The sequence below is a fragment of the Ovis canadensis genome, chromosome 5, assembly GCF_042477335.2.
Source record: "Ovis canadensis isolate MfBH-ARS-UI-01 breed Bighorn chromosome 5, ARS-UI_OviCan_v2, whole genome shotgun sequence".
In the NCBI taxonomy this organism is placed as follows: Eukaryota; Metazoa; Chordata; class Mammalia; order Artiodactyla; family Bovidae; genus Ovis; species Ovis canadensis.
In genome coordinates, this window is record NC_091249.1 from 99640834 (window position 1) to 99667314 (window position 26481).

General features: G+C 38.7%; 2 protein-coding genes across 4 annotated transcripts in view; one reads left to right on the forward strand and one right to left on the reverse strand.

The window, feature by feature from the left end:
* Window positions 1-5839, forward strand: part of RASA1 (RAS p21 protein activator 1) — a 109548-nt gene extending 103709 nt beyond the window's left edge. Inside the window, exon 26 of one of the 2 annotated variants that reach the window (XM_069590065.1) lies at window positions 2438-5839. The gene's annotated coding sequence lies outside the window, so the exon portion shown is untranslated. Of the gene's footprint in view, window positions 1-759; window positions 2417-2437 lie in introns of those variants that run through there. The other variant, XM_069590064.1, reaches the window with a different exon arrangement.
* On the reverse strand, window positions 181-26278 carry CCNH (cyclin H). 2 transcript variants are annotated; one of them, XM_069590067.1, is made up of 9 exons: window positions 25915-26278; window positions 23554-23676; window positions 14895-14968; window positions 13731-13941; window positions 10372-10535; window positions 6939-7009; window positions 3948-4059; window positions 1039-1099; window positions 181-489 (listed from the first exon to the last, which is right to left on the reverse strand). In XM_069590067.1, exons 1-9 carry the CDS (start codon window positions 26029-26031, stop codon window positions 451-453), a joined length of 972 nt encoding a protein of 323 aa, XP_069446168.1. In that variant the 5' UTR covers window positions 26032-26278; the 3' UTR covers window positions 181-450. The 2 variants fall into 2 exon arrangements, with proteins under 2 accessions (XP_069446168.1, XP_069446169.1); XM_069590068.1 differs by having other exon boundaries at window positions 181-315; window positions 25915-26258.
* Between the last annotated feature and the right edge of the window lie 203 nt (window positions 26279-26481).

Below are 26481 nucleotides of genomic sequence, written 5' to 3' on the forward strand. Positions count from 1 at the left end.
GTATCCTGGGATGCACTGACACTGAGGAGAGGGTTGTATCTGGAAAACTGAGATTCAGGACAATTGAGTTTCTAAGAATTTCTTTAACCTCATTTTCTAGCCAAAAAAACTGACCATCATAATTTGGTTTTAACTCTAGAAACCAAGATCACAGTTAAATAATTAAATGCTGTAACAACCTAGATTTTGACACTTTATATAAAACATTGGCAAATTATAGCTTTAATTTGATATCAGTCATGATGGGGTAAGGTTAACCCAAACCTGGTGTTACTCTGGCTCCTTTGAAGATGTTTTATTTCACATAAAGCTACCCTGAAAGGAAAAAATTTTAAATAACATAAATAGAAAAGTTTAATATATTTTGATGCTTTCACAAATAAAGTTAAATGCCAGACATGCTTCATCCGTCTGATGATTAGTTAGCATTGACAAATCAATTTCAAATGGCTAGAGAGAATCTACCAGGTCGTCGTCAGTCCATTCTTCCTAAGAAGGAAAAAAAATGTCATAAGGAACACAGTATACTGAAGCATAACCAGTATTGTTTACCTTCTTGCCTCTCTTTAGGAAAATGTTCTTTTGCTATGTTGATTATGAGGTAAATAAATCAGGAAAATGTGTAGCAGTTTAACCTTATAATAATATGGTGTGGTCTTACCAGGTTAGCCTAGTGACAGGAATAAATGTTACAGTTGTGATGTTCTGGGTCTGATTGTTCATTATCTGACTTGACATGTACAATTTTCTTAAAACAAGGGTAGGAGAAGACTCCTTGAAGATCAAGAAGTATATCTACTACCTTCTATAACCTTAGGAAGGATTCTTCATCAAGTAACTTTTATACTACTTCAGAACAGGCCAAGACAGAAGTGAGAAAAATTCCTCCAATAATGGCCAAGGTTAATAAAGGATACAAAAGAAAGCTTTCCAGTACCTCTCTCTATAATGCTTGTACTCTAGAACAATAAAACCTTGACATTATGGTTGTACCAGAATATACAACAGTAATTTACATTTTACCTTTGAAGAACATACCTCCTCATGTTTGGATTTCTTTGAAACATAATCATCATCTTCGTAACCTTTTCTCTTCTTTCTACAATTAAGCAGCCATCAATAAGCAATCTAATATGGGCAACAGAATAAGTTAGCAAGGCTATGAGATACATTTACTGAAGACCAAAGCCTGGATAAATGGAAAGAGGTGAAAAATTCGGATAGGAAACTCTTTCAAATTACTCTTTGAATTGAGTGCAATTCTAGTTACAATACAAAAACAATACTTAACTCTGACCTGGGAAAGATTAGCAAAAGAATCTGAAAAAGAACAAGGGGGATCTTTGTCCTTCTCGACACCAAAATATACACCTGTAATTGTAAACTATGGTAATTAAAAGTGTGGCACAGTTGTCCCTTGATATCTGAGGGGAACTGGTTCCAGGAACGCCCAGAATACCAAAATCCTCACATGCTCAAGTCTCTTAAATAAAATGGCAATGGTACAGTGGTGTTCTGCATCCAGAGGGCTGACTGTATCAGCAAAGAATCACAGAGATCAACGATCAGAGCAGACAGGCAAAAAACAAAGGATAATTAATCTGTAATAAATGAGTATTTAAGAAAATCAAGAGATTTTTAAATGGCTGGTACAATGGGTTACTTATTTGAACAAAAATTTTATTATGAGATTTCTACCTCAGGCCAGGCACAAATAATTGTAAATGGTTTTTACAGCTGAACAAAAGGCGAAATAATAATTTACGGTAAGAAAAGGTGTTTAGATGTTAATAAAGCAAAAGACATGTTGCCTACTTCACAAGGTGAAAGGAACAACGGAAGGAAATAGTTGTATACGACACCAGGAAATTAAGTAGGGCTTATAATTATGCAATGCAGAAGACAGGCAAATGCTTCTTAAACATAGGAATATCAATGCCTCAAAGTAATAGGGGAAATGAAAACTAAAAGATACTACTATTTTCTTTTTTACCCAGACTGGCAACCGTTAAAGATTGACAGTATTAAATGTTATATAATTTATATGATAACAGTAGAAAACTATTTCTTCAACAGATACATAGAGAAAAGCTTGGCAGAGGTAATTGCCTCTCAGGTCACAACTGGGACTGGAGTTTGGTCGACGAGAACTTTGGTTTACCTGTATTAACTGGCTTTAATAATGATAATATATTACTTGTATACTGAAAAAAGATAAAGAATCTTAAAGACCAAGGAAAAATATTTTATCCCAAAGCAATGCTTGTAACTGTGGGTCCATGGACTGATGTTGCTGGTCCACGAACAATTTCCAGTGTGCAATAAGTACAGAAACTGAGTGTATGTTTAGAAACTATAGCAATTTGATAGAATAATTTATGACTGTTAAATCTAATAAAATTTAAGCTTATCTTTATGTGTTTTTTTCTTTTTTCAGTAATTGGTAACATTTTACGAAGTATAAACATCTGTAATGGAATAGAAATAAAACCAACAGTCCCTTCCAGACTGTTTGAGAAGCACCACTTAAGTATTCATGCAAGATTTGACTGACACAGTACAAAGCAGAAGGTCACCTGGAATAATATGTAAATCTAGCAATTAAGAATTTTCCATTACAGTCCTTTACATAGCTATGAGGGTTAACAGTAACAGTTCAATGGTCTAATTCAGAGGTTGACAAAACTGGCTTTAAAAAGGCCAGATTTTAAGTATTGTAGGCATGTAGGCCATGCAGTTTCCATCACAACTACCCAACTCTTCTGTTATTGTGTGAAAATAGCCATAGATAATAATGCAAACTAGTGGGTGTGCCTATGCCCCAAGGAAACTTTCTATAAACAGGCACTGGCCCAGATTTGGCGGATAGGCTATAGTTTGGCAACCCCTGGTTGAAGCCCATGTCAAAATCAACGTGAAAAGATTATCAATCAGTGCTGCAATCCTTTTCATTAGTCAACATTTTTCTTCCTTCTCTGTAACCATTCCTTCCTTCTCGTCACCATAGAAACCCAGAAGTGAAATTTACCCATTTTAAGTTCTGTGCTAAGGCATGTTTTGCAGTTACAACTACAAATATAATAAAAGAGTCTCATATTTTACACACTATAACTTTGAAGAATTTGAGTCATGTGTACCTGATCTGAAGGCCTTAATGCTCTGCTGGCTTACATATTATCTGATAGTGTAGAGATTATATAATTATAAAGATGAAAAACAATTCAAATGCATCTTGGCTGTTAAGATGCCAGAGCTAATTCCCAGTAAACTTTACAGACTACAGTCCATGGAACAGAAGTTTCACCATTCCTATTACCCTACCCAGATCTTCAACTGTTCAAACACCTAAAAGGTTTAAGTAGATATTTCAAATTGCAAAGCATAAGAAGCCCAAATACAGTGATTTCCACATTCAGCCTACAAATCAAAAAAGCAGCATTATGGTGTTCCTTGTGGCTACAAGAAGACACTGAACAGCACATCTGCCTATTGGTTCTATCTTCAGCATAAAATTACCACAGAGAAAATATGCCAAGTTTCTCTACCCTAGCTAATAGATGTTAAGTCTAGAACAGTGTACTTATTCTTCAGAGGAGATAAAACCAGATCACAAAGAACCCAAAGATTAAAAGGGCAAGAAGAGGTTCAGGAATTCCCTGGGAAGACTCCGCCCCGTGGATCCCACAAGGAATAACGGGACAGGGCCTGCAAGCTGAAGGACATGCTAGAGCAGAAGCAGAATATACTCTTGAAACCCAAACTCATAATAATTTATTATGTCGTGTTTAATCCTGTTAGAAATCTCCACTAAAAAAAAAAAATCAGATCTGGGGGTAAGTCAGTCTTCCCCATATGAAACAAAATTTACCAGTTAAATAGTTCACTTTAAAGACTAGCTGGACACAGTAACAACTCTATTCTTGAATGGCAGTCTCACATCTACTTACGTAACTACATTAAGTGCAAGCTCAGCAGAGTGACACCTCTCCAGCTTCTGTTTCAGAGCAGCAACTTCTTCAGGTCTGGGTGGTTCATATTTTTTTACCAAGTTCCTCATGCCTATGTGGAGATTAATAAAAGGATTTAAACCAGATAATAAAAAGCCCTGTTCCCATAAGGTAGTTAAATAATTTCCCATCTAGTTTTGGGAACCAAAAACGCTCCTGAAATGTGATTATTCTCATTGTTAATATTGTTCCACATTAAAATCCAATGGCCACCATACTTCAAGTTATTATAGCCATCTGCTGCTTAGCCCATATCATGTACAGCTAAACGATAAACTTGCTCTACTAGTATTTTTTTCCCACTCTTAACCATGGTTACTTTTTGCTAAAGTTTTACAGGCTGTTAAAAAAGCTCTACTTGATTTAGTAAAGACATGCTTTGTCCCCTGCCACCAACCATATTCAAAACATTCTATCCTACAGATTGGGCTTCCCTGGTGGCTCAGAGGCTAAAGCATCTGCCTGCAATGCGGGAGACCTGGGTTCGATCCCTGGGTTGGGAAGATCCCCTGGAGAAGGGAATGGCAACCCACTCCAGTATTCTTGCTTGGAGAATCCCATGGACGGAGGAGCCTGGTGGGCTATAGTCTATGGGGTCACAAAGAGTCAGACACGACTGAGCGACTTCACTCTTCACTCATGATCCTACAGATGGAGGGCTGAGAGTATACTTATTTACAAAGAAAGCCATTATTACATAATTAGTAATGAAGGTAGCATGCTTAGTAAAAACATGTCAGCCATCCTTTAACAAAATGCAAAACTTAGACAATGAAGTATCACCAAGAAAACAAAAATGTCCTCATTAAGCTAGAAAATTCAGTGACTTTAAAATCGCAGAAACATCCTCTACCTAGTCTATATTAATTCAACTACAATAAACCAAAGACCATAAGTCACAAGATTTATTAGGGGAATGAGAGATCCAGGGCTTGTTGTTAGTCAGCCACGTGCTCCAAGTGACTGACTTGTTTCATAATGCAAGTAAAGCAGTGTTTTCAACTAAATTAATACTTGTGACAACACCCTTAGGACAGTATCCTTGTGTGAAAAATTATGAATAAGATGCCTTAATATCATTAAAGCTCTGAGTGTTAACAAGAGCTATTCTTACAGTAAAACAAGTGGAGTAAAATAAAGCTACTGAGAGAATCACTAATAAAACTGTCACGTGTATACACACAGCACAGTGAGTTACCTTTAAGATCTCTTCTACCTACTCAATTCCCTGATCCTAGTGTCTATGGCCAAATCACAACTAGCTTTGGAAGTGAACCCTCTAGTGGTAAAACTGAAAACCTACAGTTTTATGATTCTTAAATCACAAATTCGTTTTTCTCAAGAGGGAAGCCCTCAAGAACATTTCAAGCAAAGAACTTACATAGTCTGACGCATCTTGACTTTTGAAACATAAAAGATGTAAGTACTCCGTCATCCAAGATCAAGATCTGCAATCTCATATTTCAGTACTTAAATTACAGATTTTATTAACAAGGAAAACTGGCACAAATGGTTTGGAAACACACTGATTTTTAACCCTGAAGAACAGCCCAGCAGCCCTGAGCATGCAGTGTGACACGGGCAAGAATGAAACCGGAGAGGACTGGCTAAACTAGCCAGTAAGATAGGTGGAGGTTCTGACTCAACCTAACTCACAGCTAAGGGAACTATATTCAGCATCTTGTAATAACCTATAATGGAAAAGAATCTGAAAAAGAACACATACACACACACACACACACACATATATATATATAACTGAATCACTTTGGCATACACCTGAAACTAACCCAACTATATTTTTAACAAGTGAAAGAAAAAAAAAAAGAAAACCCCAACCCTCAAGACAGTTTTTCTCAGCGTCAATAGTATTGACAGCAGTTTGGGCTAGATGATTCTTTGTCATGAAGTGCTGTATTAGTTTCCTAAGGCTGCTATTAAAAATTACCACAAACTTAGTAAGGCTTATTAAAATCACAGGATGGATTCCCCGACAATTCTGAAGTCCAAGAGTCTGGAATCAGTGTCACTGGGCCAAAAGCCAAACACTGGCACGGGGGTTTCTCTGGGGGCTTCTGTTCCTGCCTCTGGGGGCTGGCAGCGTTCCTCAGCTTGTGGCTACATGACTCCAATGTTTAGGGCCGGCATCTTCAAATCTCTCTATTCTGTCTTTACATTGCCTTCTCTGTCATACCTCTGCCTTCCTCTAATAGGGACACTTGTGATTACATTTAGGATAATCCAAGATAATGTCTTTAACTTGATCACATCTGCAAGCACTTTTTTTTTTTTTTTTTTTGGCCATATAAAGCAACAATATTCGGTTTCCAGGGATTATGACATAGCTATCTTTGGGGAGCCATTTTTCACCTTACCAAGGGGCTGTACTGTGAGTTATAAAATGTACAGCAGCACCCTTACCTCCACATACTAGGTGATGGCAGCAGCCACAAACACCCCCACCCCCAAAGTTGTAACAACCAAGAATGTTCATAGACAGGGGAAAAAAAATTCACCCCGTGAAGAATCATGGCTTTTGTAATAGCAGCTAAGGAAGTGACTAGCAAATGACACACATTAACTAATTAAAGCTAATTTATCTACAAAATAAAAGTTTCCAATTTAATTAGCCTTTAGTTCCCTAAGACCTTTTTTAGTGCTCGTATTTGCTTACACTTTAAAAGGACCTTGTTTTGAATCTCAACCCTTTGTGAATCTCATTAATATTTTTCACTTTCCTAAAAAGTTATGTAAAAAAAAGTTATGTGTAAAAACTACTTCATGTACCTTCTATTTGTTCTTCACCTTCATGATACAATAATAAATAAATCTAAACAATAACTTGTAATCTCAAGTTAAAATACCGTGAGTTATTTATTTACAAAGTAACTCTGTGATAGAACATTTTATAGAGCATTCTGTTTTACTTACTTTTCATTATATCTAGTAATTGTGACAAGGAAGTTCTGTTCTCCTTGAGCATCAGACTTTCCGATAAATAACTGGAAAAGAGAGGGGAAAAAAATGTTTTAATCTATCGCACACATCTTGAGAAAATATGACATCATAAATTATTTGTCTTCATGTTCTTTTCTTTATCAAGGTGAATTTTTAAAGAAGTTTACTTGAAAACTGTTAAATAACAATACTTTGAACTTTACTAAAACTATAATCTCTCTCTCTTACAGTCTTAAGAATCCACTACAAATTGTACTAGGTTAAAAATGGTTAATGTTCAAGTTAATTTAACTTCCATAATATATTCAGAGGGAAAATGATATGAAAATACTAGTAGCAATACTCTTAATACTTTTGATGTTAAATGTTTAATATTTAAAACTTAAAGCCTATCAGTCTAACTTTACAGGTGAGGAATCTGAGTCACAGGGACAGACAAATCATGAATAAAGTCAGGGAGTAGCAGAACTGGAACGTGGCTCTAGTAAGAATTCTTTCGCCTCTTATTATCAAGTCCATGTTAACTATAATTGCTCTTCTTGAAACAAACAGGTATTCCTGATAACCAGTAAGAGTATCACCCCATGCTTTACAAATCTATTACATCTTTTCTGCATCAAGTGAAGTCGCTCAGTCGTGTCCAACTCTGCGATCCCATGGACTGTAGCCTATCAGGCTCCTCTGTCCATGGGATTTTCCAGGCAAAAGTACTGGAGTGGGTTGCCATTTCCTTCTCCAGGGGATCTTCCCGACCCAGGGATCGAACCCAGGTCTCCCGCACTGTGGCAGACACTTTACCCTCTGAGCCACCAGGAAGCCTTTCTGCATCAAGTCCAAATCAAAGGTGTTAATACTGGGTTGGCCAAAAGGTTCATTTGGGACATCTTACGAAAAACCCAAAAGAACCTTTTGGCCAACCCAACAGTATTCCTTAAATGGACATAAAGCTCAGTTAACTGTTTTCCTGGAACCAATGATAGTATTTCTATATTTATATTTTTAGCCACTCTGAGGTTTTATATACTTGAACTTGATCTATAATTAATAACAGCCCAAGTGAACAGATTCTCAAAGTTATCTTTGAGAATAATCTTTCAAACATAAATATAATAAAAACTTGTTAATTTTTCTCTTAGGTGAAATAAAGTTATAAAATTTAGACAATTTTTAAAGAAATTTTGTTGCTATATGTCTTTTAAACTATCAAAATTATTTAATTTATACTACAAAATTTTGATAACTACTTTTGCTATTATATTGTCTTCATCCAGTGTGGGAATCCATTTTAAATATGGAAATCCTGTAACAGCTAATACATTTCTAGTTTTCAGTAACTCAAAGTAACAATTAGTTTTTTCTTTTTCCTTTCAAGCTTCTGCCGTCTTTGTTTCTCTTCGTTACCTAAAAAGTCAAACTAGGAGATGTGAAGTAGAGCTCTAAATCCAATGAAAAAGAAGAAACTCCAAACCAACAACAGAATATTCCATAAGTAATTATCTTAAAACATCATTCAGAATATAACAACAGCACAAAGGCTTTCCCCTTTTGAAATTAGTAATCAACATAAAAGAAATTCCCATGTATCCCAAAAGTTGGAAAGGAAGTCAGAAGTTAAAAATTATTTGAAAGCATTTTCTCAAAGGTAAAAATGCCCAAATGTCTATAGTGTCTGGGAATGCAATGAAAGTGTATTTAATTTGTAGTGAACCCAAGGTACTATGGGGCTTCCCCAGTGGCTCAGATGGTAAAGAATCTGCCTGCAATGCAGGAGACTGGGGTTCAATCCCTGGATTGGGAAGATCTCCTGGAGAAGGGAGTGGCTGCCCACTCTAGTATTCTTGCCTGGAAAATTCCATGGACCGTGGAGCCTGGTGGGCTACAGTCCAAGGGGTTCCAAAGAGTTGGCCGAGACTGAGCAACTAACACCTGCAACTTTCAAGGCACTATAATTTCACTTCACCTGCCTACGTGAAATTATAACTAAACTTCTAAGATGAAATAAACTCGAATTTAGACCTTAGGATCCTTCATCCTTCTCTATTGATATAAGAAAAATCTTACCACTAGCATATAAACTGCATAAGATACAATGCTTAAACAGATTAAGCAAACAACTGGTTATCTGAATTGTGGAAATGACTTTCTTCCCTTACACTATGGAAGCTCCACATTTGCAAAATCCATAGTATCAGTTTGTATGGCCGTCCTTCCTAACTAGACTAAGGATAGCTTGTTCAGTCTTAAATTTCTACAGTATAGTAGAGTGCATGATATATAGACAGCAATGTGGGGGGAGGAAAAACTTCCACAAAGGTTTGCTTAGTAAATGAAGGTATAGATCATTTTGGGATTAAATGTATATATTAATATACAATTGATAAGAAGCATACCATAAATTAAAATATAAACCCACAATCCCTTATCTTGGATTTGTTTTGAAATTCAGAATTATTCATGTCTTAGAAAGCTAACATGGTATACATACCATGAAATGTGAAATATTTCAGAGGATATATACACTGCCCCAATGTCTCTGGGGCTGTATCCTATAATCAGTTATCTTAATAGCCATGCAAGGAAACTTACAGATATTCCCATTCAGTTGAATAAAGACTAAATCACATCTGTTCACGTTTCCTGCCACCATATCAGTGGATTTTGAAATTACAGACAAGGGATTACAAACATAGAAAAGTTTAAATTTAGAAAGTTTTACCATCCTTCTTCCTCAGCTATTTTAGGAATGAATCAAGCAGAAGTTCCAAGATATAAAGAAATTAAATGTGAAAGTTTAAAAAGTCTAACTTACTACTTGCCTGGGCTTGAGTTAATTATAAATGAATACAATAAGTATCTAATTAACCTCTGTATAAGATATTACTGTATGAATCACGTGGATTTAATTCATGTAAAGTGCTTGTCACAGAACACAGTTCTCAGTGTGCACTTATGTATCAGCTATTACAGTCCACAGCTCACTGAAACTCATTTGGACATTCTCTAAAGCATCATTCATTCAACAAGTCTTTACTGAACTCCATGTGCCGTACATGGAGATTAATGATAAACAAGGCAGATGTATTTGTTGCACTCACACTGCTTACCAGTTCACAAAACTTCTAAATTTTCCATATATTGATAGCTGTTATCAATCTTTTGATAACAGTAGATTTAATTCTACTTTGATCATAAATGGATCACTTTACCTCAAAAATATCTTACTCAATTTTTAAATATTTCCTTAAAAGGTGATTCCAAGTCTTCCCTCAGTTGTCCTCACCAATGCTCAAGAATAAGAACATGAAAGCCTGCAGTCACAAACTGAAGCTTACTTAAAAACTTGGGACTCCAGAAAGGAATATACTGAGGGACTGAGTCTGATCTAAGTTAAAACACAAAACAATACCTTTCCATAGTAATTCCTGCTCTGGATGCACTAGATAAAATGGCAGTCAGAGCAATCTGGGAAGGTGTGTATAAAAGGTGAGCATCCGTCAATGCAACTCTATTAAGAAAGTCATCAGCTGTTTTCCTCAAAATCTCTGGATTCTCCAACAGGGGATAGCGAGTCTAGAAAGAGAGTTTGCAAATAATTATCACTTCTGAAGGTTTAATGGAGTAGTAACAAGACAAAAATATTTATATAAACCAGAAAGTGCTTGACACAGAACACTTTTATATGTGTAGCCCCTGTAAGCCACATTTAGAAACCAAAGCACCACTTCATTTTGATTTGAAATTCTTTCTACCAGAAGTTTACTTTTCAGAAGTAAGTGGAAATGAATCTTGGTTTGATTATAGAATTATTTTTAGTATATGCCTAAGATATATGAACCATCCCTTGTAAATGCTCAGTCATGTCCAACTCTCTTGCCACTCAATGAACTGCAGCCTGCCAGGCTACTCTGTGGAATTTCCCAGGCAAGAACACTGGAGTGGGTGGCCATTTCTTCCTTGAGGGGATCTCCCCGACCCAGGGATTGAACCTGTGTCTCCTGCCTCTCCTGTATTGGCAGGCAGATTCTTTACCACTGAGCCACCTGATGATTCCCTGTTTTCTAACAGTTTCTACCTAATGAACCCTAATCTTAAACCCTCAGATATATTTCAGATATCCACATTCAAGTCCCAAAGCAGTTAGAAATCTTATACTCTGAAACAAAACAGCCAGAGTCAGTTGTGCAGTCAGACCCAGTTCTTGTCATTATCCCCAAATGCCTGCCATAATATTACAAACCCAATACTCTGACCACAGTGCTCCCTTTCCCAAGACCCAATACTTCACAGCTGTTCGCTGACTTCCTCCTCAGAACCTCTGGTTCCTTATCCCCATACTTGCTCCTACTCACCAGTGTCCATTGGTTCTGATTTTCCTCTTTAATTCCCTGCCCTAGTACGCTGCCAACGTATTTCCAGCAAAACGTCAATAGCAGTCAAACTCAACCAACCTTCTTTTCAACTGTACCCAGATTTCTGGGTCCTGCTAAAGAAAACAATACAACCAAGAGGTCCGGAAATATCCATATAAATTCAAGCTCACTGACCTCAAAACGGCTCTCAACACTGCCTAGCTATGATGATAATATTCCGTTGAAAATGTGTTCTCCCCCTTTTTGGTGATTAAACATTTTCCACCTGACTCAAAGTCTTTGATAATTCTCAGAAACTTCACTGCTCTCAGAAAATGAACTTTGCTGATAAAAAAGACACTGTTTCCTGCTATAGTCAGATCCCCAGGCATAACGTCATCCTTCCCTGTGTTCTCCTCTTTTCCTCCACTAAGAGAAACAGCCAATTCTACGTTGCTTCGAAATCCTGTAACAGGCCCTTTCACCACACTCCAGAGGAAACCTCAAGCTACATATATTCGGTTGCATTTCATGAGTTCTCTGCATCAGTTTCTTACACAAAACACAACAAAAAACTGTTCCGTTCTGCTAGCAGTCCCTCGTACCCCATCTTCTCAATCATCCCACCTTCTTTTTCCACTTCAAAGACAAGCAATTTAATCCAAGATATGGATGTATTTTCTCACCTTTGATTTATTCCCCAACTAGCTCCAATCTGCTTTCTTCTTCCACACTCCACAAAGACTAATTTTACCAAGATCACAAATCACCTTTGGCACTAACTCCAGCAAATGTCAACTTTTACTTTGCCTGAATTCTGAGCAGGTTTGGAGAGCTGTCCCTGATCATATTATAAAAGCATTCTACTTCTCCAAAAGTCCTACCTCTTTAGATATTCTTCAGTCTTCTTATTTTTCCCTAGCTGCCCTTTAAATAGTCCTTATGACCAATCCACTTGAAATCTTCCTGGGGCAATCATGCCCAAATCTATACCTCCTGCCTACCCATCTTCTCTGACCTCCAGACATAAACATCTACCAACAATCTACCTGTATCAATCACAAACAATCTACCTGCATCAGACACAATCTACCTGTATCATAAATGTACCACCATCTACCTATATGCTCAGGCCAAAAACTGGGGATTCTCCCACGGTCTTCACTCTCTATAGGCAATCATTCTTCAAGCTCTACCAACTCTGCCCATCTCCCAAGCCCAAGAAGCTCTCTCTGTACCCAGTGCCACCACATGAGTCAAACCAACCATCTTCTGTCTGAACTACTGTTACTGGGATCCCTTCATCCATTCGAATCCATTCTCCGCATTGTGCCTGACACATAATACAAAAGTGCAATAAACACCTGGTGCAGACTGATGCATGAGCTTGCCAGCATGTTTTTAAAGCTGCAAACCTGATCATATCACTCCTCAGACCTGACCCCTTCACTGGCTTCCTGTCAACTCTATGCAAAATCTGTAACGTAACTTCCACAGTCTAGACTGCCTTCCACTCAGGCAGACATCCCCATCCCTCAGTTCTGTTTAGGTTCTTCAGTGTACCATGGGTTTAAAATCTGGGCCTTTGGCCAAAGAAGCCTCTGAGCAGGATGCTCTTCTACCACCCGGTCCCTGCTCTTGCTCTGGATTTCGCCTTGTTACACTTTCTCAGGACTGTCTCCTCTTCCTCTCAATCTGCCATCTCCTTCTAAAGCACCCTGTATTTCCCCTTCTGTTAACATTAAGCACACTGAATATATGACACTTTCTTGTGAGACTATAAGGCCTATAAAGTTGAGGCTGTTCCTGTCTAGTTCTTGGCTAATCCTTAAGCACCATGTTTGGCACAAAGAAAGCACCCAAATTTTGCCACTCAAGATGAATGGACCAATAACTCACACTACTCAAGTCCTTCTTCAGGACCAAAACAAAACAACTTTAGTTGCTTTTGTTAGTGTTCTGACAAAACATTTTATTTACTGTTACTTTTGATGCTTACATATTGAATTTAGTTCACAAGGTCCTAAAAATAGAAGTCACTCAGCAATCTTCTAGTTTAAAATTAAGCCTTTTGTATCCAAGACAGTATACTTGAGTTAGAAGAGTTAAGTCTTTAAAAGTGTTACTACAAAGACACAATGGTCTTCATTAGGGTCCCTGGGCTGGCATTTGCAAATCTACTAAATCAGAAGCTCTGGGACTAGTCTGACAATTTCAGTTAATAAGCAAGCCCTCCAGGTGGTTCTGAAGCACTAAAGCACATTGAAGTTTGAGAACTATTGCCCTAAGAATTCAGGCGAAACTCATATTTTAGTTAAGCCCATCAGGATCATTATAAATTATAGCAAAATTTTGATTCTTTTAACAGCAGCAAAGGAGTTCACTCTACCAATTTACTTTACATCAGCAAGATTACCTTTAAATCAATGAGAAAGCCCTCAAAGGGTCTGTAAGGATTGTGGACAATAAGGTGGAAATTAAGTTGCTGTATAAGAAGCAGTTCATATTCCAGAATCTGTTCGAGTGCTTTCTCTTGTCCAAGAGGGCTCTCCCGCAGATTTCCAACAAACTGTGGACTAGATACATTGAATTCATCTACTTTGCAAGCCAAAAATGCACAAGTGAGCCTAGAGGAAAAAATAAGGGGAGGAATATGTATAAAATAATGAAATATTTCTAAAAGTATGTTCTAAAACTGCCTAATATTCACAAATGACTATACTAGACATCTTTGGAAATTGGTTAAAAAAAAGTTTCCTGTTTAATCTTTTTATTCATAAGGTGACTAAAGCTGTAGGTTGAACTGTATAATAGTGTCACAGCATTCAATTATTAACTTAATGGCAGTTCAGCCTAAGTATCTGGGAAAACAAAATAATAGGAATAAGAGAACTCAGCATCATGAAAAACAAATGGAAGAAGGAAAAAAAGGCATACACATAAGTACATACGGGCCTGGGAAGAAAGTTACGTCAGAGAAACACTGTGACAAGCCATCAGTGGAAGTCTCTACGGGCATTTAAATAGAGGGTTATTGCCTCAAGAACAAGCCTATTAAACTCTCATGGCTGCTACATGAGTTTCAGAGTGAGAAGGATGGGACGCACCAAGGGCCTGACCAGGACTGGTAGAGATGAGAATGAAAGAGAAGAAATAGACAGGGACGGTACGACTGACAGCAAGTCCTTTGCTACGTTTCATACTAACTTCATCTTTAACGATACGCACAGTGCTTAGCAGAGACCAGAAACAACAGATCTTTGTTCAAGTGGAATGAACAGGGAACTACAGGACTTGTAAATTTGTAGAGAAAGAGAAGTTGCCGTAAATGATTCTCAGAGCAACTGAGTGAAGAAAGGTTCCACTAACAGAAAGATATTAGGGTAGCCAATTTGAGAGAAACAGAATGTGAATTTGGACAAGTGCCAGTACAGATGTCATCAGAATTTGAGGGAGCAATCTTAAGTTCAGAATAGAATACAAGTATAAATTACCCTTTATTAGGAAGTCATTTTCACACACGTACATGGTCACATAGTAAAAAAGTATTCTTAAGTGAAAATCAATAAATTATACTTACATTATTATCCGGGGGTGATATTCCATTACTGAGTTATTAAGATAAAAGCGCTTGAAATACATACAAGCTGTACCCTAAGATTAAAAATACACATATTATCAGAACCTATCACACATACAAGTTGTTCTGTATTAAAAAAAAAAATTTATGCAAATATTCCTTTAAAAAAGTCACTGGTAAAAAAATGCCAAAACTTATTTTTTTCTTAACTCAAAATAAATTGTGATCGGAAGATCCCCTGGAGGAGGGCATGGCGGGCTACAGTCCATGGAGTCACAAAGAGTTGGACATGACTGAGTGACTAAGTATACACATATATTTGTATAATTTATACAAATGATCAAAGCTTAATCAATCTTATAAAATACTGATAGAATAACACTGTTAGAGCAATGAGTCTTCTCTTTAAATCCACTCTAGATCTGTGATCTAACCATGATCACTGCTGCCAAACCAAACAGCAGAAGGAGCACCTACCATTTACTGACCGCATCCCATGTGCCACACTTTGTGCCAAGTTCAAAACTATTACCTTATTTTAATTCTTATAACAATTTGGTGAAGTGTTGCTATCTCTACAGAGAAAGAAAATAATATCAATGAGGTTAACTGACTTGCTCAAGGTCACACATCTAACAAGGAACAGGGATGTTTTCAACCAAGGTCTGCCTGTACTTTTAACCACTATTTCATTTGGCTAGAACCAATGAAATAAATATCTATTTTAGGATGGAAAAAACGTATTTCTTTTTAAGTACTTCTGAAGCTTAGTTTGGTCACTTTACATGAAACAAACATCAAAACTATCAGTTATAAAAAATAAGTTATATAAAGGCAAATCCACAAAGAAGTTTATTCAAGGATTCAGTTTCTTCATCTGAAAAGATCACTTTAACCTACTGCCTCATGTTATAGTTTTCTTATCAGAAAAGACTAGGACCAAATCTGGAGATGGAAAGGAAGCACATCTAAAATTTTACATAAATCTGATCTCAGATGGAAGTCTGATTAAAAAAAGAAAATACTATGAATACTTTTGGACTATATTTTCAATATACTTCATTTATCAATTTTAAAAATGGAGATTATTTACTAGGAGCTTATTCTTTTGTGAGTCATAGATTATTCAATCAGTTTAACTTTAAAATGTATGATCTACTTTCACTTAAGACTTTCATATTTGATATTCACAACAAATCTGTGAGGTAATATGGAAAAAATAAAAACATATAAATTAAGCTTTTAAGTTGCAGTTTATTTTCTATCAACAAGAATACACATATCCAGATGGGAAAACAAAATAATACTCCAGTAGAATAAGTGAAGTGGAGACACACAATCTACCTATAAGAATTCAGATTAAGGATGGTAGAGATCAATGATCCAAGAACTCAGAAAAAGAAGAGGCGTAGATTAAGAAGATAAAAGAAGTGTTTAACAAAGAGTGAGGAAATATAAAGGACCAACAGAGATGACCAATACCTTAACTCAAATAAAAAATACATTAGAACTCTACGCAGCAAGGCTCTCATTCAGATTCAACAGTGAAATCAAAAGCTTTGTAGATAACCAAAAGTTAACAGAATTTAGCACCACCAAACCAGTTTTACAACAAATGCCAAAGGAACTTCTCTAGGTGGAAAAGAAACGGCCACAACTAGAAACAAGAAAACTACAAATGGGAAAGCTTTTATATACCAGCAAAGGCACATATACAGTAAAGGTAGGAACTCATCCACACACACAGTAGCAATTGTGAGGAGAGTACAAATGCAGGATATTGAAAATGCATTTGAAACTAAGAGACCTGAAACTTAAAACAATCTAGTGTACATTTCACACACACACACACACGCACACACACAGGCTTCCATGGTGGCTGAGTGGTGAAGAATCCATCTGCCAATGCAGGAGACACAGGTTCAATCTCTGGGTTGGGAAGATTCCTTAGGGACAGAAACGGAAACTCCCTCCAGTATTCTTGCCAGGGGAAATCTCATGGGCAAAAGAGCCTGGCAGGCTACAGTCCATGGGGTCACAAGAGTCGGACATGACTTAGAGACAAAAGCAACTATATATATATAATATATATATAAAATCCTCATGGTAACTGCAGACTAAAAATCTACGATATACACACACACAAAAAGGAATCAAAACAAATAACAATGAACAAAATGGCAATAAGAAATGCACACTGATAATTACCTTTTAAACGCAAATGGATTACATGCCCCAACCAAAAGACATAGACTGGCTGAAACAAGACCCATATATTGACTGTCTACAAGAGACCCACTTCAGATCTAGGGATACATACAAACTGAAAGTGAGGGAATGAAAACAGATTCCATGAAAATGGCAATCAAAAGAAAGTTGAGTATTGAGGCTCATATCAGACAAAACAGACTAAAGATTTAAAAAGGATTAGATTAAAAAAGGACACCACGTGATGATCCAGGGATCAATGCACAAAGATACAACAACTGTAAATACATTTGCATCCTGCATAGGAGCTCCTCAATATATAAGGCAAATCCTAACAGTCAATAAAGGAGAAAAGGACAGTAACACAGTTATAGTGGGGGACTTAAACAACCTAGACAGCATATTAAAAAGCAGAGACATTACCTGCCAACAAAGGTCCATCTAGTTAAGGCTATGGTTTTTCCAGTGGTCATGTATGGATGTGAGAGTTGGACTATAAAGAAAGCTGAGTGCTGAAGAATTGATGCTTTTGAACTGAGGTGCTGGAGAAGACTCTTGAGAGTCCCTTGGACTGTAAGGAGATCCCCACCAGTCCATCATAAAGGAGATCAGTCCTAGGTAGTCCTGGAAGGACTGATGTTGAAGCTGAAACTCCAATACTTTGGCCACTGGATGCAAAGAAATGACTCATTTGAAAAGACCCTAATGCTGGGAAAGATTGAGGGCAGGAGGAGAAGGGGATGACAGAGGATGAAATGGTTGGATGACATCACTGACTCAATGGACATGAATTTGGGTGAACTCCAGGAGTTGGTGACAGACAGGGAGGCCTGGCGTGCTGCGGTTCATGGGGTCGCAAAGCGTTGGACATGACTGAGCGACTGAACTGAACTAAACACCCTACTTACATCAACAGACAGATCATCCAGACAGAAAATCAATAAGGAAACTCAGGGTTTAAATGACACATTAAACCAGACGGGTTTAATTTAAATTTATTGAATATTTCATCTGAAAGCGGCGGAATAAACATTCAAGTGTACAGGGTACACTCAGACAGATCACATGTAAGCCATGTAAGCCTTGATAAACTTTAAAAAACTGAAATCACATCAAGCATCTTTTCCAACCACAATGTTATGACAGTAGAAATCAACCACAAGAAAAAAGCTGTAAAAAACACAAACACTTGGAGGCTAAATAATATGCTACTAAAGAACCAATGGATCGCTGAAGAAATCAAAGAGGAAACCAAATTCCTAGGTACAAATGAAAACCAAAGCGGGACAATCCAAAATCTTAGGATGCAGTAAAAGCAGTTACAAGGGAAGTTTATAGAAATACAGTCCTACCCCAGGAAATAAAGATCTCAAACAACCTGACCTTACTCTTAAAGCAACTAGAGAAAGAACAACCAAAACCCAAAGTTAGCAAAAAGAAAGAAATCACAAAGATCAGGGCAGAAATAAATGAAATTAGACACGAAGAAAATAATAAAAAAGCATCAATGAAACTAAAAGCTGGTTCTTGGAAAAGATAAGCAAAACTGACAAACCTTTAGCCAAACCCATCATGAAAAACAGGAGAGGGCTCAAATCAATAATGAAAAAGGAGAAGTTACAATAGATACCACCGAAATACCAAGGATCACAAGAGACTTGTACAACCAACTATATAAAATGAATAGCCTAGAAGAAGAAATGGACAAATTCTTTGAAATGCAAATCTCCTAAAACTGAACCAGGAAGAAATGGAAAATATGGACAGACCAATTGTAAGCAATGGAATAGAAACTATGATTAAGAATCTCACAAACAAAAGCCCAGGACTAGATGGCTTCATGGGTAAATGCAATCAAACATTTAGAGCAGGGGTCCCCAACCTCTGGGATCCAAGGCCTGATGATCTGAGGTGGAGCTGTTGCAGTAATAATAGAAATGAAGCACACAATACATGTAATCTGCTTGTAATCACCCCGAAACCATCCCCACCCCACCCCTCCAGGTCCACTGAAAAACTGTCTTCCACAAAACAGTCCCTGGTGCCAAAAAGGTTGGGGACTACTGATAAAGAGAATAGTTTAGAGACTAGTTAACACCCATCCTTCTGAAACCCTTCCAAAAACTGCAGAGGGAGAAACACTCCCAAACTCATTCTATGAAGCCACCATCACCCAGATGCCAAAACCAGACTGATACCACAAAATAAAACTACAGGCTATTAGTTCATCACTCATGAACATAGATGCAAAAATCCTCCACAAAATACTAGCAAACTGAATTGAACAATGCATTAGAAAGACCATTCACGAGGGATTCCTTGGTGGCTCAGTGTAAAGAGGCTCAATCCCTGGTCTGAGAAGACCCACGTGCTGTGGAGCAACTAAACCCATGTGCCACAACTACGGGAGCCCGCATGCCCTAAGGCCTGGGCTCTGCAGCACGGGATGCCACCCAGTGGTAAGTCCATGTGCTTCCAACCAGAAAAGTCTGTGCAGCAAGGAAGACTGAGCACAGCCACATGATCACACGCCATGACAAGCGGCCTTCTTCTTAGGCTACAAGTATTTTTCAATATCTACAAATTAATTACAGTGATATGCCACATTAATCAAGTGAAGAATAAAAACTATATGATCATCTCAACAGACACAGAAAAAACCTGACAAAATCCAATACTGATTTGATTAATACTCTCCAGAAAGTGCACAAAGAGAACCTACCTTAACACAGTAAAGGCCATATGTGACCAACCCACAGCAACATCATGCTCAATAGTGAAAAGCTGAAAGCATTTCCTCTATCATCAGAAACAAGACAAGGATGTCCACTCTCAACATTCTTACTCAACACAGTTTTGGAAGTCCTAACCACAGCAATCAGAGAAGAAAAAAAAACAAAAGGAATCCAAATTAGAAAAAAAAAATATATGTCACAGTCGGCAGATGACATTAGACTAAACACTGAAAATCCTAATGATGTTACCATAAAACTACCAGAGCTCATCAGTGAATTCTGTATAGTTGCAGGATACAAAATTAATACGCAGAAATCTCTTGCATTTCTATATACAAATAAAAGATCAGAAAGAAATGTTAAGGAAACAATTCCATTTTTGACCACATCAAAAAGAATAAAATACCTATGAATAAATACACCTGAGGAGGCAGAAGTCCTATACTCTAAAAACTGTAATACTCTCATGAAAGAAATCAAAGATGACAAAAACAGATGGGAACATATACCATATTCCTGATTGAAAGAGTCAACACTGTCAAAATAACTATATTACCCAAGGTAATCTACAGATTCAATGCAATCCTTATCAAATTACCAATGGCAGTTTTTGTAAATCTAAAACTAAAAAAATCTTAAAATTTGTATGGAAACACAAAAGACCCCAAACAGCCATACCAATCTTGAGAAAGAAAAACAGAGCTGGAGGGATGAGGCTCCCTGACTTATGACTTACACTATTAAGACACAGTACAGTATGGTACTGGCAAATTATTAGAATCCGCCTGCAATGCAGGAGACCCCGATTTGATTCCTGGGTCGGGAAGATCCACCAGAGAAGGGATAGGCGTCCCACTCCAGTATTCTTGGGCATCCCTCCTGGCTCAGCTGGTAAAGAATCCATTTTCCCTACTGGCTCAGCGGGTAAAGAATTCCACAATGTGGGAGACCTGGGTTCAATCCCTGGGTTGGGAAGATCCCCTGGAGAAGGGAAGGCTACCCACTCCAGTATTCTGGCCTGCAGAATTCCATGGACTGTAAAGTACATGGGGTCACAAAGAGTCAGACACAGCTAAGCAACTTTCACAGGCAAACCAACAGACACATAGATCAATGGAACAGGATAGAAAGCAGAGAAATAAACCCATGCACTCATGGTTAATCTCAACAAAGGAGGCAAGAATATATAATGAAGAAAAGACATTCTTCAATAAGTGCTGCTGGGAAAACTGAACAGCTACCTATACAAGAATGAAATTAGAACAATCACTAACACCACACACAAAAATAAACTCAAAATAGATTAAAGACCTAACTGTGAGACCAGACATGATAAAACTCTTAGAGGAAAACAAAGGCAGCATACTCTTTGACATAAATCACAACAATATCTTTTTGGATCCACCCCCGAGGGTAATGAAAATAAACAAACAGATCTAATTAAACTTAAAAGGGTTTTGCACAGAAAAGCAAATTATAAACAAAACAAAAAGACAACCCTCAAAATGGGAGAACTGCAAACAAAGCAACCAACAAGGGATTAATCTCTAAAATACATAAAGAGCTCATGTAGCTCAATATTAAAAAAAAACAAACAAAACCCAATCAAAAAATGTGCAGAAGATATAATATAGACATTTCTCCTAGGAACATCTACAGATGGCCAAAAAGCACATGAAAAGATGCTCTGCATGGCTAATTACTATAAAAATGCAAACCAAAACTACAATGAGGTACTACTTCACACACATCAGAATGGCCAAATTTTACAAACAATCCATGCTAGGGAGGGTGTGGAGAAAAGGGAACCCTCCTACACTGCAGCGGAGAATGTAAAATGGTACAGACACAATGGAGAACAGTATGGACAGCTCTTAAAAAACTAAAACCCGAGCTACCATATGATAAACAATCCCACTCCTGGGCACGTATCTGGAGAAAACCATACTTCAAAGATACATACACCCCAATGTTCACTGCAGCACTGTTTACAACAGTTAAGATATGGGAGCAATCCAAATGTCCATCAACAGAGGAATTTAAAAAGAATATGTGGTACACATATACAGTGGAATATAACTCAGCCATAGCCAGGTGGCTCAGTGGTAAAGAACCCGCCTGACAATGCAGGAGGCATAAGAGACATAAGTGATATAAGAGAAGTGAAGTGAAGTGAAGCCTCTGTCGTGTCCGACTCTTTGCGACCCCATGGACTGTAGCCTACCAGGCTTCTCTGTCCAGGGGATCCTCCAGCCAAGAATACTGGAGTGGGTTGCCATTTCCTTCTCCAGGAGATCTTCCCGAACCAGGGATTGAACCTGGGTCTTCCACATAGTAGGCAGATGCTTTACTGTCTGAGCCACCAGGGAAGTGAGTTGGGTCACTTCTTCGGTCAGGAAGAGGCACTGGAGAAGAAAATGGCAACCCACTCCAGTATTCTTGCCTGGAAAATTCCATGGACAGAGGAGCCTGGCGGACTATAGTCCACATGGTCACAAAAGAGTTGCACATGACTTAGCAACTAAACAAAAACCAAATATTCCATTTATAGCAACATGAATGGACCTAAAGATTAACATACTAAGTGAAGTCAGAGAAAGACAAATATCATATGATATCACTTCTACGTGGAATCTAAAAAATTACACAAATGAACTTATTTACAAAACAGAAACAGACTCACAGACTTAGAAAACAAACTTCTGATTAAGAGAGGGGAAAGGTGGGGAATGAGGGATAAATTAAGTTAGGATTAAAGTATACACACTACTGTATGTAGATAAACAATAAGGACCTACTGTATAACACAGGAAACTTGAGTTAATACTCTGTGATAACCTACATGGGAAAAGAATGTGAAAAAGAATAGATATATGTATGCTGCTGCTGCTGCTAAGTCGCTTCAGTCGTCTCCGACTCTGTGCGACCCCATAGACGGCAGTCCACCAGGCTCCCCCGCCCCTGGGATTCTCTAGGCAAGAACACTGGAGTGGGCTGCCACTTCCTTCTTTGATGTGTGAAAGAAAAAAGTGAAAGTGAAGTCGCTCAGTCGTGTCCGACTCCTCGTGACCCCATAGACGGCAGCCCACCAGGCTCCCCTGTCCCTGGGATTTTCCAGGCAAGAGTACTGGGGTGGGTTGCCATTGTCTTCTCCAAGATATATGTATAACTAAATCACTTTGCTGAAACGTAACACTGTAATCAAATATACTCCAATTAAAAAAGAAAGAGGATAGAAACAATTACAGAGACAGCATATACAAATCCATATAGCCAAAAAGTTTTAACCACCTGTTTTTCCTCAACAATCCCTATCACAGTACAAACACACAGAAATACACAAGCACATACACAAACATCCAAATCAAAGACATGGGAACCCAGAGGGAAAGTAATTTTTTTCTTTCCCTATAAAATGAGAATGTCATGACATATCCAGCAGACCTCAAAATTCTTTTGATATGAAATGATTTTTGAAACATTGTGTAAGATACAATGTAAGAATTCATAATTTAATGAGTTTGTTGAAAAATATGTGACAAAACAAATATTGATGCATAAATTATATATATAACTAAGGTGCATTTTTGAGTAAAGTGGATAGAGAATTGAGGTAAATATTTATAAGTGGTTATAAGCTACCTTGTAAGATTAATCTTTATAAACTCTTGTAAGTTAGCTACAGGACTTTATACTTCATTACTACTAAAACTTACCACAACAGATCTTGGCATTGCTGGCTTAAACACGGAACAGAATTCCAATAATCTTTTCTCATAATATTTGCAGAGCGTTATTTCTTCATGAGGCTCAAGAAAGACTGGGTCATTTGGAAGAACCTTTAGATCAAAAGTTAGAACAAAAATAAATATCTAATAAATTAGATAATATTTCTCTGTGCAGATTTAATTAAGCTTTTATCTCTAACCAAAGGGAAATGTACCTCATTTTTTTTAAATAGAATTGCTGCTGCTGCTAAGTCACTTCAGTCTTGAACGACTCTGGGCGACCCCACAGACGGCAGCCAACCAGGCTCCCCTGTCCCTGGGATTCTCCAGGCAAGAACACTGAAGTGGGTTGCCATTTCCTTCTCCAATAGAATTGCTGCTGCTGCTGCGAGGTAGCTTCAGTCGTGTCCAACTCTGCGACCCCATAGATGGCAGCCCACCAGGCTCCCCCTTCCCTAGGATTCTCCAGGCAAGAACACTGGAGTGGGTTGCCACTTCCTTCTCCAATGCATGAAAGAGAAAAGTTAAAGTGAAGTCGCTCAGTTGTGTCCGACTCTTAGGGACCCCATGGACTGCAGCCTACCAGGCTCCTATGTCTAATATTACACAAAAATAAGTTTTAAAAATAGTCAGTAAACTATAAACTGTGCCACAACTGCATAACTTCTCAGAATGTCAGCTGAATATTTGCTTCACTAAGGTATAAGCAAACGTGAGGAGCGTGTGTATACATTCACAAGTTTGATGTCACTTTTACAGATCAAAAGGAAGAAACCATCAATGGTTGGAGAACTTTCAATAGTCCTTTCTCAGTTATTGAGTCACAGAGGTTGAAGTAAAAATCAAGTGTCTCAAGGATAATTCTGACCCTTAACATATTACCTCTTCTGCATCTCTACAAAATTTCTACAAAATACACTGTAGGGTTAATAAATACTACAATTTTACTACAAAAATATCTATTTGGTGCCACTACTGGTTTAATTACAACTGCCAAAAAAAGGTATGTTGAGTCCTAACCCCAGTACCTCAGAATGTGAGAAAATAAGGTCTTTGCAGATACAATTAGTTAAGATGAGGTCCTACTGAAGTAGAAGTGGCTTCTAATCCAGTATGACTGGTAGCTTTGTAAGAAGAACATATAAACAGACACAGGGAGAACACTCTGGAACAAGCAGGTAGAGGCTGGAGTTGGCTGCCACAAGTGGAAAAGTCACCTGGGGTTACCAGAAGCTGAAGAGGAAAGGGTCTCGAAGTTGCAGAGAGCACTACTCACAAACACCTTGGTCTCACACTTCTAGCCTCCAGAACTCAATACATCTCTGCTGTGTTAAGTAACCTAGTGTATGGCATTGTGGCCGGCCTAGGAAACTACCACAGGTGGGGCTCATTTTATAGAGACAGCATGGCATTGCGATTCACAGAAGGACAGCTGAAACCAGAGTCCATGGGTTCAAATCCTGGCTCTGCCACTTACTAGCAATATAGCCTGAGAAGTTATTCAACCTCTCTGTACTTCAGTGTCCTCAGATGTAATGCAAGGATAATAACAGTATCTACCTCATGGGGTAGTTGTGAGGGTTATATGAGCTAACAGTTGCCAAATATTGAAAATTTAGCAAACGAAGTACTAGTCTGTACAGCACAAAAAATAAAATGATACGAAGTAAACGTTACAGGTAAAAGTAAAGCTGGAAGGGCGTGACTGACAGACTCTAGTCCAAACCTTCTGTGGTCAATTGGTTTGTGCTAACGGTGTCTCATCCCCCTTCCTCTGCCCTGCCCCATCCAATCAATCCATTCCTTCCCAGAAAGCTCTTTCTAGAACAGAATCTGACAAGATTAATTTCCCATTTAGAATCTTTCTAAGCTTTCCCATTTGTCCATTACAGAGTTCAAACTACTTACTTCCGCTTACAAGTTCCCTGCCTGCGTTCTCCAGCCTTTCAAACACTGCTTCCGCCACACACGATCGAGAGCGTTCCAGAGACCAGCTCTGCGATTTCTGAACTCCTTTGCACCTGTGGCTCTGTCCGCCGGGAAAGTCCTTTCCCCATCTTCTCCACACCAGCCACTAAGAGAAACCTACCCCCGGTACATTAGCATCCTACAAAGTGTCTTCTTGGCCTTGTTACTGACTATACAGTCCGCCGCTCGACTGCGGGGATGGACGGCCTTGTCCGTCTCCTTACCCACTGTACCTGGCAAGGTGCTCGCTGTTGATTAGATGGATAAACGCACTCGGCGCCGAGGAGGCGGGAGGGAGGTGTGGGGTAAGTCCTGGGGGAGGGGGGGACAGGCAAGAGTTTACAGAGCCCGAGGCCGAAGGGCGGCAGCCCGAGCCCTCACCTTCCCGTTCGCCACCGCTTTGCATTTGAATTTGCGGTTGGCGTCGGCCCGCAACCGCGCCAGCTGCTCCTCGCTGGCGAAAGTCCAGTGCCTCTTCTGGCTACTGTTGTGGTACATCGGGAAATCGGAGGCGAGGCCCAGCGAGTCTCGGGAGAGAAGACCGAGAACTGTACAAACCCTGACGTAAAGCACCTAAGACGCCTCCAGGATCCCGCGGAAGCCAAGTCGGGACAGCCCGGCGCGGGGGCGATGACGTCAACCTCACGTGGTAGTTCCGTCCCCAGTCGCGTTTCCGGAGCGGATTGGGAGGAGAATGGCTCCGGGCTGCTCCGGACGGCGCCTGCGACTTAAGTGGGCGTGACCCACAGAAGCCGCTCCTCCTTTCCGAGAGCCTGGGCCCTAGCTCCGCCCCTTCCCGACAAGATTTAAAGGAGAAGCGAGGCGGAGGGCTGTTCAAAAGGGAACTATCAATAAATGTAGGGCTTGTGGAGGCTAACCTGAACAATTTAACGTGGGACGATCAGAAGTGAGGAAAGGACTTGGGAGGGTATCAACTTTTAAATAGGA

Bases quoted from the DNA above. Each gene is read 5' to 3' on its own strand.
- CCNH (XM_069590067.1), bottom strand. From the start codon at position 26,031: ATGTACCACAACAGTAGCCAGAAGAGGCACTGGACTTTCGCCAGCGAG. The intron at 23,677-25,914 runs GTGAGGGCTCGG...TTTGATCTAAAG, and splicing joins AAGCGGTGGCGAACGGGAAG to GTTCTTCCAAATGACCCAGT. The intron at 4,060-6,938 runs GTAAGTAAAACA...ATCTCCACATAG, and splicing joins ATTACTAGATATAATGAAAA to GCATGAGGAACTTGGTAAAA.